Source organism: Chaetodon trifascialis, chromosome 11, assembly GCF_039877785.1.
Source record: "Chaetodon trifascialis isolate fChaTrf1 chromosome 11, fChaTrf1.hap1, whole genome shotgun sequence".
Classification (NCBI taxonomy): domain Eukaryota; kingdom Metazoa; phylum Chordata; class Actinopteri; order Chaetodontiformes; family Chaetodontidae; genus Chaetodon; species Chaetodon trifascialis.
The window spans coordinates 25842084-25865115 of NC_092066.1; the positions used below are offsets into that span (position 1 = coordinate 25842084).

Below are 23032 nucleotides of genomic sequence, written 5' to 3' on the forward strand. Positions count from 1 at the left end.
GTCTCCAGTGTTGCTGTGTGAGTGTAGAAAGAAATGAATAAGTTTTCTGGTGAGAGAAAAGCAAGTTTGGATCCTAACCACTCAATTAATGCAAGAGGGCATCAAGCTCTTTGCTTTTCAAAGAAACAGGGTTGAATATGCACTGCAGCACTGTGCTGACAATCTCCTTCCACCATCAATGCAAGGAAAGAATGGACTGTTCGGTTCTTGTCGGGGTGGGGGTGCAACTTCTGCGAACCAATTACTCATGTTTCTTGCTCATCTAGCGAGTTTACATTCACTCACGGATGGACATGTCTCAGCCCATGGACATTGATGCAATCGGTGATGTGGTAAAATGTTCAAACTGAGCGAATCGAATCCTCCATCAGCAGGCAGGAATGTGGGAGGGATCAGCAGACGTAAGAAGGCACAACCCTGAATAGTGCCCCTATTCCCCCATCTGCAGCTCCCACACTCTCTGCCCTATGCACCACTAACAGCGAGCCTGAGCAGCTTCAGCCCTGAGGAGGACTTATCCACAGCTACTTTTCACATTCAGTTCAGATACTTTTAACAGGATTTCAGTAAAGGGTTGTGCTAACATGGCATCTCTGAAAACTGTGCTTTATCTGGGAGTCTGTCTGTCTGTTTGGATCAGCACTACTGCAGGTAAGACCACATGATAGATAGATAGATAGATAGATAGATAGATAGATAGATAGATAGATAGATAGATAGATAGATAGATAGATAGATAGATAGATAGATAGAAGGAACAACAGACAGATGTTCAATCTTATATAATCTCTTTTTATTTCTTTTAATGATCCTGTTGAATGGACTTGTTTTCTGTCAGTGTTATCGGCAGTGTAAAGTTGAAAGTTTATGTGACATATCACCATGTGGTTCCTATTACATTCTTTTACCATTACTGCAACTTGGTCCGCATTTTAGTTGAGTTTTTGTTGCACAACTAACAGAACAATATAACATAATGGGAAAACAGGCATGGCCCACAGCTGCTCGAAAACAGAGATGATCTACATCTATATACAAGATTCAAGCAGAGGCTGAGCAGTCAACAGACAGTTTTCTGGGGTGGTCAAGTTGAGAAGTTTGTTCTCTTTTGTCAGAGACGTGTAAAGCAGGGTAAGACACCCCCTTGTGAATGTAATCTAGTTTCTTTTAAAATATAGAGCCTATAGTGAATATCAATGTAATATGTACACAAGAAGTATGCTTTAGTAAAAACAACAGTAAGTAAACAGTAAGGAAGTAAGGAAGCGTCTTCCCACGCGACCTGAGGCAGATGCCCCTCTATTCCGGGAAGAAGCTGCCTCTTTCCTTACGAGTCATATTGATTCAGACAAACTTGTGTTGAGTGGTGGGTGTCTAACCCCGGTTTACCCTAAACATTTACACAGGTTACAGGAAGATGAGGGTTTATGGTCAATTACTCAGCTTTCAGTTATTTCACAACTTGTAACTGGATCTCTGTAGTTTGGATTTTGGTTCTCACGTTCCTGTTCGTTGCGTGCAAGCAGTTTGATTCATCAGAAAGTAAAGTGACAAAGGAAGATGGAGCTCCAATATATGTACATGGATATACGTGTGTGTGTGTGTGTGTGTGTGTGTGTGTGTGTGTGTGTGTGTGTGTGTGTGTTCTATGTTCCACAATATTCTTTAGACTGTTGTAAGAAACACAATGAAAACCAAATGTACTGTTACAAGAATGTTGGACACGCAGTGTCTGACTGTACAAACACATTTCTAAGATTGTGTCTATTAACAGTCTCACTTTTGGAACACATTCAGCTTTTGCTCACTGACTTAAAAATCTGACTTTAATTATGGTCTGTTTATGATGAGGAAGAGGAATGGGAGGCTGTCAAACTTTTCTGCAAGTGGTTTATCAGAGTCCATACTCATTTTTTGTGATACCACAATACACTCACTAACTGGTGAAAATATAAAGCAGGAATGGAGAACTTTCAGAGATCATGGATGAGTGGAAAAAGTAATTCTGCATTTTCTTTACAGATATGAGCGATCTGCCCAAAGCAGAGAATGTACACTGGGTGTCTCTAGACTTTAAAACCATCCTCACCTGGACTGTTCCACAATCAAACCACACATACACTGTGATGTACTCTGAGTGAGTTCACACACACACACACACACACACACACACACACACACACACACACACACACACACACACACACACACAAGTTATGTTTATATCACTTGTGGGGACATTACATAGACTTACATTCATTTCCTGGAGCCTTACCCTAACCCTAACCACTATCTGCCTATTCCTAACCCTGTACCTAACCTAACCTTACCTAACCCGTAACCCTATCCTCAGTCTGCACCCTAAAATTTAATGATTTACATTAAGGGGACCTGCATTTTGTCCCCATAAGGCAGGTGACTCCCCACAATGTGACTGTGTAAACAGATTTTTGTCCCCACAACGTGATAATTACCTGGTCACACACACACACACACACACACACACACACACACACACACACACACACACACACACACACAACTTACCCTTACCCTAACCTTAACCTTAACTCAAGTATGAACCCTAAAATTGAATGATTTACTTTATGGGGTCCAGGATTTTGCTCTCCAGTTGACGGACCACACAGCCAACCCATTCTCATTCCCAGAGTGTCACATACTGATGCTGTGTCACACCCTGCGGTGTTTCATACAGGCACTCAAGGGCTTTCAACTAACTCCAATGTCTGGCGATCTGCAGCAATGTCAGATCACCAGAGCAACTGCTCTGGCCTTCCAGCACACTCTCATCCCCATGAGCACTTATAAGACGTTACATGGCCGTTTGCTGGCTGATGTTGTGTAATGCTGGGAAAAGCTCAGCCTGGATCAAATGACTTGCTGGCCAACCCGTCTGTGGCAGCAGTCTCACTGAAATGATCCTGAGCTGACTGTTAAGTGTACCAAGACATCATTAGCACTGATTAACACAAAACAAACAAAATGTGCCTTACAGTATGTGTGTTATGTACATGTGTTTGTGTGTCAGCTTCAAAGTCAGACTGGGCGCCTTGGTGTCCATGTTTTTTTTAAATAATATCCTCAACATTTCTCAGCACCAAAGCATCAAAGTGCCTTGATAATTCAACTTCACAACTTACACTTGTGTAAAAAATGAAATGAACATGACCCTGTTTTGATGTTGGTTGGCTTGAGGGGCATTGTGTTTTTTAATATCTTTTATGGAAAAACATTTTTTGAATGTAGCACAATGCAGGAAAGGGTTAGAAGCAAAAGAAAAAATAAAGGTAATTAGTAACAAAATGACAAAAATAAGTAAAAATCAGAAAAGTTAAGAAAAATTCCTAAAATCAACATATGAACCGACACAAGAGGGTTAATTCATCTGGTATTGGATTTGCCTAAATTGATCATTTTTAAATTTGAGGTGGTTTGAAGATATATGCTAAGATCTGTTTTTTAAAATGGAATATAAGATTCATTTCATGAATGTAAAAGTTGGCAAAAATAATGAGCAAATTAGCGACACATTGTTCTTTGCTGGAGAAATCAGGCTTTCTGAACAGAAATTCCTTACTGGTAATTTCCTGACCAAAATATATTTTAAGATCCAACTGAAAATCAGTCTAAAATATTGCTACATTCACACACTGAATTAACACTGTTTGTGAATTTATCAGGTAATATCTATGTGTGACTTTAAATAACAGCTCTATGATTCTGTTAAGCAGCACATATGGTGTAGAGTATTCCATATTCTCCCATCAAGAGCTCAGTCTGTCCATTAACATTTGATAGACATTACTGTTCTTGTTTCTGATGAAGGTGATGAACGATGAAGATGGAAATGCTATTTGTAAGGAGAATTCCTGTGCTTATAGAACATATACACACTGATAGAAACAGAACATTTGGGGTAATTTTCTCCTCTCTGTCTGGAGTGTTTGGAGATCATTTGACCCAGTTAATGTTGCTTATGTGGTTGAATGAGGAAAAGTCCCTCTGTGAGAGAAAGATGAGAGGTTCTATGTTTGGTGACATCACGGGTAGATCAGACATAAGAGGCTCTTGATTGGCCTCCTGCCTTGCAGTCAGTGTGCAGTTTTAGCCACAAAATAAGTCTCACACAGCGAAACAAGATGTGAAGTAAATGTTTCTGAGCGATTACACTGTGCTGTTCTATCGACTGGACTCATTCCTCCCACACATTACAGACCACTTTCTGTCCCTAATAGTCATAAGCTGAATTAAATGTAATTGTTATTTAATGCCTTTATTATATCGTATTTGATATGATTGTTGATATTTGCACATTATTGTGTACTTATTGTGAATCATCTGCCAATGTTAATAAGTCTCTGTACTGCTTCGGCAATATAGGATAGGTTTCTAATCAGTCATGCCCAACAAAGTGACAAAGTGGTGACATATTCTTGAAAATCTAAAATTTAATGAGCAACCTCCTATTTTACAGTCACAGCCTGAAGTGAGACTGGGTTGGTGTTTGCACAGCTATCATCCCAATACAGTGGGCTCAGGGAAAAATCAGGACAAGCAATGTGCAAAAGCATTAAAATTCCTTTAGTTTCAGCTTAACCACACTGAGACAGACCCAACACACAGTGGACAAGCTAACATTGATCATAGAGCTTCCACCTGAACAAAGGATGCTCACTAACAGCTTTATGTCATCTCACCTCAATGCTTACAACATACAGTAAACACCTGAAAGAGTTCTCATGGTTCTGTCCTTTCAAACAGCAAATAATTTTCTTTCTTTATTATTATTATCTATTATGCAACAGTTTTCTCAGAAAGGTTTTTATTTGTTTGGTTTGCACAGTGTGCCCTAGAAAGTGAAGTGATATCAGGGACAGAACATCAGCAGTCTGTGCATTCTTTAGGTTATGACATCATTCTCCTTGTGTGTTTTGTCATGTGACTGTCAGAGATGGCAATGACTGGACGGAGAGTCCTGACTGCATCCGAGTGTCACAGCCAGAGTGTGATCTGAGCAGCCACCTCGAACCCTTCGACAGGTAGGAGGGAGACACTTCAAACCCTGAAATTTCTATGATATTTCAGCATTCTAACACCACTCATATTCTAAAATATTCCTACAGAAACTCACTGTGTGTTTCTCCTTCATCTTTGTTTATCATATTATTTAGTAACATACATTTTAGTGAAACTGAAATATTATGACTTTTTAAAATAAAAATGAGATAAAAAAGAAATAAAGACCGATAGCTCTGATTAAGTATTAACTAGATACAGATGAAAACAATGTAGTTTAGGCAGTCAACTGCTGTTTGATATTTCTCTTTACCTTTTAGAAAAAAAAAACAATGACCATTGTTTGTGCTGGTAACAGAAACCAAAATGTTTGATACCTAAGTTAACAGGAAATCTTGATGTCTTAACAAACTTCACAGAGCTTTGACAAGCCGTGTATCGAGTTGTGATGATTTATTTGAAGCCAAATCGAGCCAGCCGTTTTAAACATAACATTTTGAACCATTCTGTCAAAGGCTTTACCAAAGTCAGCACATGAAATATATCTCTGTAGTCATTTAGATCTTAAACGAAACCTCTTCCAAATGAAATAGCCAATTACAGCCTCCATGATGTTGACCTCTAGAATGACACATAGAAGTGTTTTGTGATCTGAAATCCCCATCAGCACGATGCCATTCGTCTGTGTTTTATGTGACAACACTGTAGTGAAGATTTGGTTAGGTTTAAGGAGAGATCTTGGTCTGGATTAAAATGACTACTTTGTTCAGGCTATGGCCTTTATCAGTGGTTCAATCAAATGAATAATAATAATATAATTTAAAGTTAAGGTTTCAGTCCTGGTTGTGCAGCCAAACAAATTAACATATTGAAAAAACTTAAAATATATAAAGAAGTCAGCTAAAAATAAATTCAGACTCAAGTAGTTTTCAACACAGCAGCCGGACATGCTAAAAAGAGTCGGTCAGATTCCCAGTATTTACTGTATTGCTCGAGAATTTTGGCCTCATTCCAACACTGCTGTGCAAAATCCAAACAAGACGCGTGCTGATTGCATGTCATTTATCTCCAGGACCTACTCTGCTGACATCCTGACAGAGCCTGCGACCATGGACATTGACTATGGCCTGGAGGACGTCCCTCATACTTATTCCCCACGCTTCAACCCCTATAGAGAGAGTAGGTGTTACACACACACACAGACACACACACACACACGCACACACACACACACACACACACACACACAAACAAACAAACACAATATTATTTTTTTATATTGCCTTTATATATATATATATATATATATATATATATATATATATATATATTCCTTCTTGTTCTTTCTTTCTACTTTTATTCTAATCTATAATTCTATTTTGTATGGAGCACTGCTACAAAAAACAATTTCCCCTCGGGGATCAATAAAGGAACTCTGAATCTAAATCTGAAACACATGTACATAATTACAGAAGTGCATTGCTTAAAGAAGACACCATATTTCTGACAGTTCTTGAATAAGTTTTGGAATTCAGGACTTGTACATGGAGTGGAGTATTTACATTGTTCTATTTCAACTTTTACTTAAGTAAAACAAACGAAACAAAGCAAAACAAAAAACACATTAGAGTTGCACTGCATGTGAAAAAATGTATGTGAAGCCTTTGGTGTCTCCAGAGGGAGCTGTTTGAAGCCTGGCGAGTGTCATCAAGTGATGTCAGTGCCGGTTTGGGTCTGAAGACCACGAGTTTGAAAATGTGAAAAACTCTGACGGTTAGTTAGACAGTTAGACAGAAGTGAGGGTACTCGGCCTCTGTAGCCCACTTCTTGACTTCAGGCTAAAGGCTCCTCCGGGTGACATTAGCTGTTGCCAGCACATCTTCAGCCAAACTGGTGGTTTGAGTTTTATTCTGGCTTTAACCAGAATCGGGATATGACTTCATATGGGATGTGACAGATTATTCACTTCACTGTACACATGATTCTAAGAACATAACATTTTCTGATGGTGTTTGAGCAGGTGTGTCTTCATTCTTCCACATTTCAGCTCCTATGTTCTGTGTCAACAGGGAACGTTCACAACCACAGATAAGGTGTTCACTTTGCAACACTCCCCTGGTTTCTATTGAGTATTCTGATTTCAGGTTATGGTGTTTACATGCACAACACAAAACCTGACATGTTCATTTCTTAAAGGAGGTAAATGTGTTTTAAACAGCTCGTCTATCCAACAGAATGTTCTCATCAGCTTTTTGGATGACACTTTCAGCCCATTTGAATTAGCCTGACTATAGTCTCATTATCGCCAAATTGTCCTCTCCTCAGGTAACATCAGTGCCGTGAAATTCACTGTGGAGGCTGTGGATGACGGCAGAATAATTGTCAACATCACAGATCCGCTGACCAGTGTCCATCGGCGTGGCAAGCAGCTCAGCATCAGAGACATTCTCAAAAATGACCTCAAGTACAAGATCAGCTACTACAAGTCTGGAAGTACAGGCAAGGTACTGTGTTCAGCCGTCAACACTGACTCGCTCATACAGACACAGTTTCACCAGAGTAGTGAAAACTAAAAAAGCAGTTCAATTCAATTCACATTTTATTTGTATCACACTGACTTATACAAAAGCAGTTCAAAGAACTTTACGTTAAAAAGCTAAATATTCATCTTAAAACTTTGTTTTTGCATTCAAAATGTTTCCTCTTTCAACCACATTTTTCAAAAGTAAGTTCAGTTTTCTTCCAGTTACGTCCAGCTATAGATGAGATGAGGTGAGATGAGCCAAACTAATTCTCAGTCAGTCTGCAGTTGACCTGCAAATACAGATATACACTATTGTATCATGTAGTTATGAACATTGTGTGTGTTTTTCAGTTTATTGTTGTATTTTATTAATTAACTATTTGGAAACTATAACTGGAATGTCATTTTGTCACATCTGGAAGTCTGTGCAGTAGATATGTAGCTGGAGCTGGTTAGCCTCTCTTAGCATTAAGACGAGACGAAGCAGGAAAAGCTGGCCTGCCTCCGCCCAAACACATTCAAACCAAACCTGGGCTGCCGCGGTAGGGACAGCCTCAGTACAAGGGGTGTGCCCCATACCTCCATGCAAAAACTGAAGTATGAAAATGACAAGCAGTGATTTTGCTTCCTCCTGGATGGGCACAGTATCTTCTACTGGTGGCCTGCCAAGCTCCCAGCAAGAAAACAACGTAGCACACAATTCATTACAGAGATTTAGAGGTTGTGGTAGGTGGATTTTGTTACCTTTGGATAGACCCAGGCTAGCTTTTACTCCCATATCCACTCTCAATGCTCAGATAAGCTAGTGCTCTAGCCTAACTTCAATTCAATTCAATTCAATTCAATTTTATTTGTATAGCGCCAAATCACAACAAATGTTGTATCAGGACACTTTCCATACAGAGCTGGTACAGACCAAGCTCTTTTATCTACAGAGAACAAACGGTTCCCCCATGAGCAAGCACTTGGCGACAGCGGCGAGGAAAAACTTCCTTTTAACAGGCAGAAACCTCAGGCAGAACCAGACTCTGGGTGGGCGGCCATCTGCCTCGACCGGTTGGGTGAGAGAGGAAGAGCAACTCATAAGAGAGTGGTATCAATCTTCCATGCTAACTCTCTGCAAAAAAGCAAAGGGTATCTATGAACTCTACATTGCTATTGACATTGCTACCTGCTTAGTAGAGAAAAAAAAAAGACTTTCAAGAATGGAATGTGAGTTCATTTATGCTGACTGGGTACTCAGCTAAGACCCATACAATATACTGCATGACTTTCCATTGTCACCCTAAATACAAAGATCATAAAATAAATAAGAACAAGGGTTCATACTGAGAGCAGCTTCAGAAGCTGATTTGATATTAGAAAGATACTTACAGTGTGTGATGTGAGTGTGTGGTATGTGTGAGAGTAAATGGTAAGTTAGATAAGTTAATCCTTTGTTTCTCCTGACCTGACAGAGAGACTTCATATCTAACTCCAGCACGGCAGAGTTGTCAAAGTTAGATCCAGGACAGAGTTACTGCTTCATGGTGGCAGCTTTCATCCCCTCCAGACCCAAAGCCACCCAGCAGGGAGCCTGGAGCGTCCAGCGGTGTACACAGGGAAACCATACCGTCGTGGAAGGTGCACAAACTCTGTACACACTACGCCACGTTACATTACAAGACACAGTGTATGGACATAGAAAGATCTGGAGAGTTACAGCAGCATCACATGAGGGCAGGTACATCCTGTGCTACAATGTGATGAAGTGAAACTTGTCATGAAAGTTGTTGTTTTTGCACATTAGCTCTCATGTGATAAAACTCGACGATCCAAACAGCCGCAGGGCTGGTGGTGTCCTCCCTGGTGTCTCCGAAGGGACATTGAGGTCATGAGTCCTGCTTGTGGCTTTTATGGATAAGAGGTTCTTTTGTCTGACGTGCTTTGAAAAACGACCGCAAAGTATGTCGACTGGAAAAGAGTTCTCTCAGATTCTTAAAACTGTCTTGGAAACAAACAGGGTTTGCTCACATTCACCGTCTCACCCAAACACTCTGTCATCATTCTATCTATCTATCTATCTATCTATCTATCTATCTATCTATCTATCTATCTATCTATCTATCTATCTATCTATCTATCTATCTATCTATCTATCTATCTATCTATCTATCTATCGATGCATACACACACACACACACACGCACACACACACACACACGCACACACAGAGAGAGAGAGAGAGAGAGAGAGAGAGGGAGAGGGAGAGAGACTTATGGTGATCCATTAGACCTGATAGAAACATGAACGCTTTTAGTCCAATCTAAAACATGGGATAACTGTGCACTTCAGCCTCTTGTGGCCGAAATGAGTATTACAACCACAAGCCCTTAGAAAAATGATTTTGACTAATTAATTTTTTTCACCTGCCCTTACTTTGTTTCACAAGTTCAAAGCAAATTTCTTAAATTTCATCAGCTCAGATATGAGTCAGTATGTGTTTCCATCAACCACCTTTATACATTACTGCATTCCGCGGTTCACTTAGACTCAGACTTAACTTCATTGATCCCAACTGTTGCAGAAGCAGGTTAAACAATACACATAAACATAAAATATATACAATAAAGAAGAATAAGGGTGAGAATAAAAGAGAAAAGAGAGTTCTTAAAATATATAACTAAGTGTGGAAACAGAATAGCAGCATCTCTTAAAATATAACTAAATATATAGTTATATAATATGTATTATTATATATCATACATATTATATATCCAAATGAGAAATGTTTTTCATTTTATTCTGACACAGTAAATGCATACATATGAAGGAAATAATTTATATTTCTATATATACATTTATATTGTTTTTATTTTGACTTGAGGTGATACAGATGAGCTGCACGCCAAAACATTGCTGCAGAGTCACCAGAGCTAAAAACTATACTGTGTGTTAATTAATGATCCAGATTTATTGGTCTAACTGTGACTCTCACTGTCCTTCCAGAGCTGAGTACTGGAGCGTGGGTAGGTGTCGTCTTCATCTTGCTAATAGTCCTCATCATCATCGTTACAGTGACGGTCCTCTGCTGCAGATGCTGCCAACAGAGAAACAAAAGCCTCCACTCATCTCAATCATCTGCACCTATTTAGTGTGTGTGTGTGTGTGTGTGTGTGTGTGGGTGTGGGTGTGGGTGTGTGTGTGTGTGGGTGTGGGTGTGTGTGGCGTTGTCTTTCAAACACAGGGAGCTGGCTTCCCTTTAGTTTTGTCCTGTTTTTTCTAGGAAACAATTGTTTCACTTTGCTCAGCTGTTTGTTTACAGTGCTTTGTGATGTATTTTTTAATTTCATATTTTAAACATTAACATGTGCAGCTTGCTCTGACAGCTCAAAAAGGATCTGCTTTTCAGTATCCGTATTTTAGTCACCACCTGTGCATTTCTGGCATTTATCCCATGTGTTTGAATGGCTGATGTGGATCCACGCTCAGTAATGCATTGACAATTATGTACAGCTTTGTTTTAGAATATCAAATGCTAACCACATCAGCAGTTTCAACTGAAAGAAAGCTAATTAAAGAGAACTGAATGTGATTTGTCTACCCTGACATATAAGTACAGACTAAATGTGTAACATTGCGTCACAACTTCATTCCAAAATCCTTATTTTAACCGAACATGTTTCCTGTTCTGTCAGGACCGAGTATAAATGTCTACTGTAAAAGCAGCTCTGTAGTGGCCTCCAGTGGCTGCTTGATGAAACTACAACTACATCAGCAAACTCATCTAACAATCCACATTCAGTGTGAAGTATGTATGTAACTTACTCAAATTAATTATTTAGTTATTTTCTGTGTCACAAGATCAACTTTTGTTGAACAAAAGGAAGGACAAGCAATTAAACATTAAGAATAAAAAGGTTCTCCAGTTCTGGCCTTTTCAGAATTCATTCTCATCCCATTCAAAATCAATCAACTTTAACATAGTTCACACACGCACGCACGCACGCACGCACGCACGCACGCACGCACGCACGCACGCACGCACGCACGCACACCACCTGCTCAACAGCTTTAAGCTTTAAATCAAACCATGCTGTGTTTCTCTCCAGACCTGTGGGCTTGTTTCCTTCTGTGACACACTCCTGTACTGGTGGTGGTTAAGTGGCCTCTTAACAACAAACTAGTCCACATGCTGGAATTATAGAAGACCTTTATTTCTTAATTTTTCCAACATAGAATCTCACATTTAGACAGCAACACAATCAACATCACACATAAATGTATTATCATCACAAGAAACCATGGCTTCACCATGGCAAAAGTTGTTTTGAATATCATTTCACTCAACCATGGCTTTTAAAGTGCATACATCTGTATGATAGAAAACACACACTGAAACAAATGAAAAGAAGCCAGAAGCAACTATCTTTTCTGTCTCTGAACATCATTACTGCTTTCATGAGGACTGTGATCATGTGCATGTCTCGGTCATGTAACAACAGACAGAATAAATATAAATTATAACAAAATAACAATGCATACATAAATATGTTAGCAACAACAACTAATTTAATTGCCATCTGTGTAAATAATAACGTGGTTCCTTGTCATACAGTGCATGGAATGAGATGTTGTGCTACATGTGCCTACGTACAATAATGCATTTTCAACAGTTCAGGAAGGAACACGGATACAGTTTATCAGTAAAAACTGTTTACCTTTGGATAGTGTGACACTGATTTTGCTTAGTAACTCACATGTGGAACACTTGTATATTTTGCTTGTGTTTTCAGAGGAAGCTGCAGGGAGAAAATTTTATTGAATCCTTGCTCTGAAGAACAAATGTGGTCATTGGACTGAGTGCGAGCGTTCTTTTCTGTGCAAACTGAAACTTATCATGTGCCACTACACCTTTACTTTAGTTACTTTGTAACAAAACATGTTTTTCTAACATCTGAACAAAGATGATGATGTCATGCAGAAGTGGGTGATATGACGAGAAATATTAGACAAGATGCTGTAAATGTTTCTTGCACCGTACTGTTAATTCCACAGCAGTTATCCAACCTAATATCACGGCTTGTATGATGTTTTTATGTCAATCACTGAATGAGCTGCTTTATTGCAAACTGGATTTTTATGCAATGTTTATGTTTTCAGCTGCTGGGAATCTAATTTGCTAGATTACCCCAAAACAAAAAAGTCTCATTATTTTATTGATTTATCAATTTCTCAGTGGATCTTCCAAAAAAATGTAAAAGAGTGCAGTATCTATGCATATCTTGGCATAAAGTTACATATACTGCCAAAGATAGTTTATCCCTATCACCCACTGTTAAATCCATGTCATGCCTGTTTGTTGTTTGTACTGTATGAAGGAAAATTTGATCCATTTGACAATAAGCAACATTTAACAGAACATGACTTTGTACAGAAGAAAGCACTGAAAACTGGCTCACATGCATTTATGTATATTAGTGATGTAGCCTGATAACGTTGACTGTTAAAAACTCATTTCTTCTCGCCCACAAAGACAGCAGAGTGTCAGATTTGACTCAGAGGCCTCGTATCATATTTTTTAATGTCTTGGTTATACAATGTGCACAGTTCATGAATTAGCATTTTATCTAGACAGCACATGCTTACAAAGTGTCAAAATCACAGAATGTTTGCTTTTACAGGGTTCACAGTGTTGTCATCCAATCATGGCAAAGTAGTGATGAGGTAGGCAAGAACTGAAACTTAATATTAACTGAAATGTTCCTTCAGTGCCTGTCTGTTCCAGTGTGAGAGTAGACTGTCATCTGAGATATATCACGTTGATTGAGCACACCACTCTTCTATCATATAATCACATTCTTCATTTTATATAAGAATAATTCTGTAATGTATATGTCATTGTGTTTGTAAACTGTTTAATGAATTGGTTACACAGTATTTGTGGACTGTTTCTTACAGCAAGCACAAACAGTGCAGCACAGTTAAACTGCAGCATTTGTTCTGAGTGTCTGTTTTCCCTTAAAGCAGCTATAATTGATAACAATTACAATGAAATTAGGATCACTATCACGATCACTTGTAGTGATGAACCCAGCTGTCCAGCCACAACTGTACTGTTTTGGTTCACTCTCACTTTTCCAGTGAAAAGCTCTAAAAACCCACTACATACGACCTGCTCAGCAGCCAACAGCAGACAGACACAGATAGACTAGTTGGTGAACACAGTGGAATATTTAGCAGCTGAAGAGCTACATAATAACCTCAGGAGTTGGTGGAGACTGAAAACAGAGCTAAAAGAAGGGGAATATTCATCAGAAAGACACACACGCATCTCCAAATGAATGATCACTGAACTGCTGCATGTGGAAATAGATAACTGTTTGTTCACCATATCAACTTCAAAGGTGACGATGTGTCTATGCTGCGGTTAGAACTTGTTTCTTGTTTCCAAAAACACTTACTGTAGGCTTAATTAAAGAATGATGGAAAATGTTCTACTTCATGCACTTTTATTTGACATCATCCTACTAGGACTAACTGCTCTCTACACCCAACCCATAGCCATGCATGGACAGAATTTGGACATTGCAGTCTTAAGGGTCAGCCAAAACTGAGCTGATGGTGGTAAAACAGTCAGGACTACATTTACCATGAAGCCCAAATCTATCTGAGCTCACTCCCCCTCTCTGATGTCTTTGGTTTGATGGGAGTAAACATGTTGGAGGGAAATTTCTCACTGGCCTGTCAGACCTGACTTGCCTGGAAGAAACTCTGGCTGTCAGCCCATTTCTGTAGTTGTTTGTGTTGTAAAGCGATCAAAGTGCTGCCCGTGCAACATTCTACATGGTGTCTGATTCTAGCTGTGTCCCAATTCCATACTTAAAACTAAGTTTTAGGGAGCTTTCAAGTATGAAGTGTGTTCACACTAATTTAAACATGCTCAAAGGTGTCAGTATGCTTACGTAATCTGTCTGCCTTCTTCAGTGTGCTGTTGATGATGACTGTTGGCCCACAATGCAAACACAAAAGAAATGCAGGAGTTGCTCAAACTGAAAAAAAGACATTTTGGACAGTAGTGAAACATGTCCAGACTGGCCAAGAAAACCAAATAAAGTATAAAATCTCTGTTGCTTTGTTTGTAAAATCAAATTTCGTGGTGAGTTTGATATTCCACAGTGTCAAAAATGAACTCGTCTGTCCTCTCTGGTGGACAAACTCTGTAATACAGACACCTAAGACAGAGCTGTGGCATTTCCGTAATGTTTTTGGTACTCATCAGCCACCATTTATGCCCATGCCATATATGACAATAAGCTAAATCTGCTAAGATATTAGCTCAAGTTACCCTCACCATTAGCTGTGTTTTAAGCAGGGTTACGCAGGGTTGCAAGTTTTTCTCTTTTTCATTTCTTTCGAAGTGGTTTCTACTGTTTTGAGTGTTGTGCTGATGGACACTTTTGGCACACAAAGCATAACTGTGTTCCACAGCTGTAAATTACTGAAGAAAAAAGCAGACAGCAGTGGCAGCTCAGAAAACACAATAAAAATCCTTGAATCCTTGGAATTATAATTTTTGCTGACTGTTTTTGTTTCATTTTTGAAACTGGCAGTAATATTTCAAAGTTGTAGTTACACATCTGCCTATGCATACTTTAACACCGATCCTTTTGTGTTAATAAACAGTTAGGAATATTAATGTCTTCTATACTAACTACCAAAATAGTGCAAAGTTAACATTAGTGCATAGTTTTCCTTCTTTTGTCTTATTAGTATATCATATGGAACTGGGACACTGATGTAGTGGAATGCAGTGCAGAGGCCATTTGATGCAGGCAGTTTTCAATGTTGATGTCTGAATGATGATCCGTTCGTTTAATGCTTCTGATACTAATGTTCAAGTATGATGTTCAGTGGCTAAGATGTTTTAAACTGTAACACCCCCTGAAAAGCTTAATTTTGCTGACTTCCAGTGGTTTAACTTCTCACCTTGCGGCAGTGCTGTGCAGGTGTACTCCAGAATGCCATGACATCACTGTCTGGTGTGGTTGCAGGTGCAACAAAGCACACCTCTGACTACACATCAGTCATGCTGTGGCTTGAAACTTAAAACCAGAGATGGCAGTGAAACACTGCTTTTCAGCCTGCTGTCAAGGTACTCTGTACGGACCACCTTAAAGTAACTGATGACTGGAAACACTGAGCATGTTACCATTACCAATATACACTCACTGTACAACCTGACCAAACTCCCTCTACAGCACTCAGTAAATTTAGACCTAAAACTACAAATTGACTATATAATCTGAAAACCACAATAGCAGAGTATATAATATATATACATTTTATCTATATGACAAAGTCCACTTACACATGCTACAACACTAAGGTCAAATAAAAATAGGGAAGATTATTTTCATGTTGTTCATTTTCATAATGTTGTTTCCAAACCCCGACTTTTACTAATCACTCTAAATAGACTGAAGTCATGAGCCAATTAATACTGGTTTACAATTAATTACAATTAATAGTAATTATTAAATCTTGAGGAGTCAGTAGTTTTTACATCTTGTTTACTCCTCATCTTTCCATACTTAAATTTTTTTTCCCTTTAAAACCTCCGAACAAAGAATGCCTAAAACTAGCATTTTTTGCCATAAATAACAGCAAAATGATTCCTCCCTCCTGTCTATTTAACCATCCCTCCTTCATTCCATCCACCCCCCTTCATCTCCATCTCATTGCCTTTCCCCTTACTTCTCTCCTCCTCCTCTTCATGTCTTGAGTTGACGTTGTTGTCATGGAAACCCTGCTGACATGGTAATCCCCACATGACTGTTGGTTGGTTAGAGATCACTTCAGGTCGATTCCCTGAGCCTGTGACTGAGCCTTCTCTTTGGCCTAGAACAATGATGAGAAATGTGATTAAAAGCTTCTACAAATGACAAATATGAATTCACCCATTATATTTGACATATTGAGGAGTTGAGATGTTTGTTGTTATATAAAAGGCCAGCACAAATGGTGTCTATTTTATGACGGCATATACAAGAACACCTTTACCTTACATTAAATTATATTATTTCAGCAGACACACTGACAAGCCTAAAGCAACTTCCAATAACCATGATTTTTATTTATTAGGGCTAAGTATGAGCTAAAAGGTTGTTTGCTAAAGTAGAATCGATGTAATTTAGAAGATGTGCTGATTCTTATCATCCTTTTAACTAGTCATATTAAATTAGCCTTTATCCATGCTAGCTGCTCTGTGAGACAGTCCTTAGGCACAGCAGTGCTCAAAACTCAAAGCTGACATCAGTGTGCTAAAACGTACACTCTGACAATGCTAACATGCTGATGTTTAGCAGGCATAAAGTTTAGCATATTTAACATCTGTCTACCATCATGGCATCCGTTTTGCAGGCATTATTATATTATTTCAAAATGACTTTAGATTATCTTTACTATTATTGCAGGTCATGAACCAAGGTACCAAACCAAAATTTTGGACAGAATTAACTATGACCTGGTGATGGAAAATAGATGTAACATTAAGGGATCTCAAATGTTACTACAATTCTTCTAGTGGGTGACATAAATGTTTCTACCATTATTTCATGGCAATCCATCAAATAGTTGTTAAGATATTTCACTCAAAACCAAAAATGGCATAGAATCACCATCGTCATTCGGTATTATTCTCAAGGGACTATGAATGCATGTACAAAATTTCATATCAATCCATTGTGTAGGTTACACAGGTATAGTGTATAGATATAGGTTTAGTGTATACCATTTTGGTTGACCACTTGACCTACTCTGCCATCCTTCAAGACACACCACAAGTATGGCTTAGAGTATACCTGCGTTCAGTTATAAAACAATGAAAACATGCTGACCAGTCATTTTAATGTCAGTTATATACAAATATGCCAAATACAACAGAACCCTCCCCAACCTAGTTAGAATTAACCTTGACTTGCACCTCAGCCCATGTTTGGGCATTGTAGTAAGAACTATGTGGACACATAACAGTGTTCATTTTATTAACAATATCTATAATAAAATATGTTTGTCAATGACATTTTTTGAGACAGCACTGTAGTCACTACATACTAACTGAGGCTGTGACAATATGGGACATTGTTGCAGAAGAAAGACTAAAATGTATCTTATCTCTCTTTATTTTTGTTGTTGCATTAAATATTAGGCCTAAAGACGTTCTTTTCATCAATGAAGCAGTTCTGCTGTGTACATATCAGGATTACACTGAGTCAGGAGTACACTGATTACACACAGTCAGGACTCGGTGTCAGTTGATGTCAGTTAAAGCCAGGGTGCTGGCGTGCAAGTGAGGCAGGGCAAACTGTATGGGAAATGCTGATGTTTCAGCAAGATTGCGAGTTTATTTAAAGCAGCAGGAGGAGGTTCAGTCTAAAACTAGCGAGCTAACTAGCTAAAAGCCATTCACCTTGGAATCATAAACAACAGCCTAGTATACACCTAATACCTGAGCATCAGGCTTACTAACTGATGTATTTTGGCATGTCTTAAGTCCATAAACATGCTGTGTTTACTTGTCCTTCGCATTTTCATCAAAGTTAATTTCATTTGATTTGGCATCAAAATGAATCTGGATGTATTCCTTAAACTGAAACCATCAAACCACTAGACCAGACACTTGCAATGATATATTCTGCATTCTAAATCATTCAATCATTTTTTCATCTGATAATGATAACATTTCATGTGAAATAAGTGTGACTGAAATGACACAATTTTAAGACTTAAAAAGACTAAAATGTGAACAGTTTTCATTGACTAAAACTAGACTAAAATATTCTTTGACAAAATAAGAGCAAAATGACTTGTCATCAACTAAAACTTCAGTGGATAAAGACCTATACCCAGAAGATTAAAATTGAGTTGTGTGTGTTTTCCGACTTACCCTGAGTGAGGGTCGAGGAGGCCTAACTGGTCTGACTGGTCGTACTGGCTCTGTTACTGGGTTTGTCTGCCTTCTGTCCAGAGGCTCTAGATCTTCAGCTACATCAGGACAACCAATATATCCTCCAACCCCAAACACGGAACCCAGGTCACCTTCTAATAAGTTGGATGAAGCGAAGTCCTGGTTAGCAGACATGTTACTGACAGCCATGCTGAGGGTGTCAGCAGTATTTGTATTTGTTTTGTTTGTAGTGCAGATACTGGTGTTACTGAGTTCAAGTCCCAGCAGGTCATCTGATGCCACATCACTGTCTGAGCTGTTATTGGTGGGACTGACATTGAGCTCTGGTTCTACAATGCATTGGTTATTGTTTGCTTCAGGGAAACCTTCCTTACACAACAAGTCCAGCACCTCCTGGTTGTCATGACTTAAGTCCAGCAATTCCCGATCTTCATTGCTACGGAGTTCCTGGTTGTTGTGGCTACCTGTCACAAGCACTTGATGATTTTCTTTGCTACCAATATTGAGTAGTTCTTGGTTGTCCTGGTTATCTAAACCCAGCACTTCCTGATTTTCAGGACGGGAGAAATCCAGCAGTTCCTGAGTGGAATGGCTACAAGGTTCCAGCACTTCTTGGTTATCATAGTTACAAGGTTGAAGTAGTTCCTCAGTTGTGTTATTGCGAAAGGGTTCCACCACCTCCTGGTTGTCATGACTGCAGAGATCCAGAAGTTCATGGTTTTCACTACCAACCAACTCCCTGTTGTCAAGACTAGAAGATTCCAGCACTTCTTGGTTTCCATTGTTACACAGATCCAGTAGTTCCTGGTTATTGTGGCTACAATGTTCAAGCACTTCTTGGTTTTCATGGGTATGAGTTTCCAGTACTTCTTGGTTGCTATAGTTAGAGGGTTCTATTTGCTCATTGTTGTCAAAGGTGCAAAGGTCCATTGCCGCCTGGTTATCATGGCCACAGAGGTCCAGGACCTCCTGGTTCACTTCCTCTGGGCTGAGCTTAAAGCCATACGGGTCAGAGTCCCGTGCCATCTGCGGGGAAGTGATTTCAAACCCATAGGGATCAAAGTCCACTTGGTCTGGTTGAGAAGACGATGGCTCAGGGTCAAAGGTCAGATCATTTTCAGCAGGCTCTGGGCTCAGTTCAGCTTCATCTGGGTCTAAGAGAGTGTGACTAGAATGTTCTGGACTGAGTTTAAACCCATATGGGTCAAAGGAAGACTGACTGGTTTGTTCATAGCTCAAATCAAAGCTCAGCTCTCTGTTCTCATCTGAGTCTGGCTGGATAAAGAGGTTTTGTGAGTCAAGTGAGTTCTGAGGAGTTGCAGGGTTTCCGGGTTCCTCTTCGATGTTGCTAATCCATTCTGCCCCCCGACTGACAACATCATGTGACAGAATTTGCTCTACATTGCCTGTCCATTCTGGTTCCAAAAGGACTTGTTCATCAAGAGCAGGGACAGCCTGAGTTGAACCAGAACTCAGACCTAGGAGAAGAAAAAAAAAGGGTCAAATCAAGTATAAACCACCTGAGGCAAGACTTTTCAGGACCCTGAAAAGCAACAAAATCTAACTTTTTTTTTTTGTGTGAAAATGAGATGACTTTTAATATTGCGTAGTAAATAATTTGAAACACTATAGTTTAACAGTTTGTAACAAGGATAAAAAATAGCTCAAACTGATGCTCAAACTGATGTTTAAAATACAAAGAATATTATACGTATTTGCATAATATATAGTATATTTTAGAAAATTAAACAAATCATAGAACAAATATTTTTCTTACAAATTTAAGAAAGTGTTTCACATCAAAATCAACATCAATTTATTGATGTATTCAGAGCATAAATTCAATGCACATCTATGTTTTGTGTTTTTCAACCCCTAGTTGAGGAACTAACTTTCTCTATTCCTATACGCAGATATGCCACCTGTTTTCACCAGGTGCTCTACAACACATCTTTGGTGGTGTCAGACTAAACACAATGCTATTTTTTGGAAGGATTGCATATGAAGTCAATGAAACTACATGGACATGAAGAAAAAAACTCAACCTGGGTGGCACACACCGAAGCTAACGTGTCTGCATAAGTTGGAAATGTTTCAGCTTGACAGAAAAAATTGTGATTATTGATATGACTCCACTTAATTAATGTGTGTAGACAAGAGGAAAAAGGAGAGAAACAGGATGAATATGACAGAATCACACTCAGTGATCAGTCAGTTACACTCACTTATTCTCTCATGTTTTTGTGCCCAGGTGACTAATGGAGACAACAATTTTGGAAGTTTTTCAAGTCTTTAGTGTGTGCTGCAGCCGGCAGCCACAAAACAGGCTGCAATTTAATCCCTCATTTTAGGACTGACATTATGATAGAAGAGATTTAAATATGCTTGACTTCAACAGACGTTCCAAGTAAAAAACAAACAAAAGCAAAAAACAAACAAACAAACAAACAAACAAACAAACAAACAGTATTTACTGGAAGTAAGCTGTGCTGCTCCCCCCCCCCCAATGCATGGAATCTTTTTTACAATTCAAATACCACCTGTGGACACATTTCTACCTCTGCATGGTATAACTGTCATACCTAATAAAAGGTTTGCTGGTTTAAGAGACTGGCATGCATTGCCTGCCACATTTTTGTGGGAGCCACTGTATGAAAATCTGATAATTTCAAATTCTACACCTGGTAACTTTAAAAATGCAACAGGGGCATCCTACTAGCTGATAAGAGGCTATATAGTAAAGTGTACCCGCATGGTATACACCCACATAAAAACAAAATGTATATTTCTTAAAATCTTTGCGATTCCAATTCAGAGTTTATATGGAAATGGAATTGAGTATAAATTACCTTGTTGTAGTCCTTCCATTGCCTCTGTGTTAATCTCTCCAGCTAGAGATCCCAGACTGTGTTCTTCTATATCAGAGGGGGGGGAGACAGCACCAAGGTCCAGTTCATACCCATTAGGGTCTGATTCTACAGAATACTGACCCTGGGACCTCCAGCTATGAATGGGCTCTGGCCCCAGCTCCTCTGATGAGCTCTGAATGGGTTTAAATCCATGAGAATCATCGACCACAGCAATGGCGTCCAGGTCCTCTCGGCTATAGCTTATCTCTATGTCGCTGTCTTCATCTGGGAATTCAGACTCAAAGCACTGAGTTCCTGTTGAGGCTTTGTTTTCAGCACAGGACAAACTGTTGTCTGCCTCATCGCCAACATTTTCAGCCCCTTCATGATTGCCGGCCTTGACCTCGGGGAACAAAATATCTGCTGCAAAGGGGTCACTGCCTTTGAAAGGATCTGAAGCAAATCCATCTGGCAAACAGATTATTTAACAAAAGCTGTGACATGCCAGTTAGAAGTTACATCCATCCCAATTTCATTTAATAATTTCTATTATGTTTAATACAAAGAGAAAAAGTTGAAATGAGGCAACATGTCACAAACACTTTAAAAACAGATCTTGTAAGAGCTGTGTGACAGCAGAAGAAACCCTGTATCTAAATATAGTGGCGGAGGAAGTATTACAACTAATAATACAACCATGAATAATATTCCTTTGGAAGTGGAAGTTCTGCATTCAAAATATTACTAAAAGGACCATTGTGTATGTTTTAGTGGCATCTATTGGTGAGGTTGCAGATCGTAAACTACTGAAGGCCCCTCTCTTCATCGCTCCCTTTCCAAGCGTGGAGGAGAACCTACATTACCCTTCAGGTAATGTAAAAATGCTGAAGGCCCCATGCAAAGGCAGTGTTTGGTTTGTTCTGGGCTACTGTAGAACATTGCAGTGCAACATGGTGGGCATCATGGAGGAGGGCCCGCTCCCTATGTAGATTTTAAGGGCTGATTCTAAGCTCACCGAAAACAGTATTAGGTGATTATACAGTAATGAAAATGTAATGATGAATATTATACTCACTTTCCACCAATAGATCCGCATAAATCCTACACACTGACATATATATATTTCTTTTTTATTTTGTCTTTTTGAGAATATTGTGTATGTGTGAGTGCATATAGTATATAAACTCCTCTTACAGTTTCTGTAACATCGTAAAAAGTGTCAATATTAATGTATCATTGCTCACCAGATGAGTCAGTTTTAGGGAACAGGTCTTCATTGAAGAGGTCATCTACAAATCAAGTGAGAAAGAAATTGGGAAATCACTAGATACAATCAATGAGTGGTCCAAGTTAATATCTGTTAACCAAACTGGATGTGACCAGAAGACATCCAGAGGCTGGACTCCTTTTTCTCCAGCACAGGTCTCCCTCGTAACATCTAGTCAGACAGGTGGTCAATCGTTACATCCAAACTTTATCAGCAGGTTATTTTATGAATTTGTTTTGTATTGGGTCCATTGACCTGACAAAGTTACCTTATCAGTATGCTGCAAAATGTATGGTCACAGAGCACTACAGCAAGGCATTAAAATCAATGATTTGAATGTTAGTGGAAGCTCATGGGATGAGGCTGTCACTTTCTTATTGTTTGCCAATCAAAACTCAAGTGAGTCT

The 23032-nt window shown here is 39.1% G+C and overlaps 2 protein-coding genes across 5 annotated transcripts in view; one reads left to right on the forward strand and one right to left on the reverse strand.

Moving 5' to 3' along the window:
• Nucleotides 1-264: 264 nt before the first annotated feature.
• On the forward strand, nt 265-14727 carry LOC139338893 (tissue factor-like). The gene is made up of 7 exons (XM_070974232.1): nt 265-651; nt 2023-2137; nt 4971-5060; nt 6110-6216; nt 7363-7541; nt 9019-9184; nt 10550-14727. The coding sequence occupies exons 1-7, from the start codon at nt 585-587 to the stop codon at nt 10693-10695; spliced, it is 870 nt and encodes a 289-aa protein (XP_070830333.1). The 5' UTR covers nt 265-584; the 3' UTR covers nt 10696-14727.
• LOC139338891 (serine-rich adhesin for platelets-like) overlaps nt 14727-23032 on the reverse strand; it is a 30267-nt gene continuing 21961 nt past the window's right edge. For all 4 annotated transcript variants that reach the window (XM_070974230.1, XM_070974229.1, XM_070974228.1 and 1 more), the window contains 4 exons: nt 22603-22647; nt 21359-21826; nt 18489-19987; nt 14727-16441 (listed from right to left, as the gene is read on the reverse strand). In XM_070974230.1, the coding sequence (XP_070830331.1) occupies nt 16394-16441; nt 18489-19987; nt 21359-21826; nt 22603-22647 (2060 nt within the window). In that variant the 3' untranslated portion in view covers nt 14727-16393. The remainder of the gene's footprint in view (nt 16442-18488; nt 19988-21358; nt 21827-22602; nt 22648-23032) is intronic.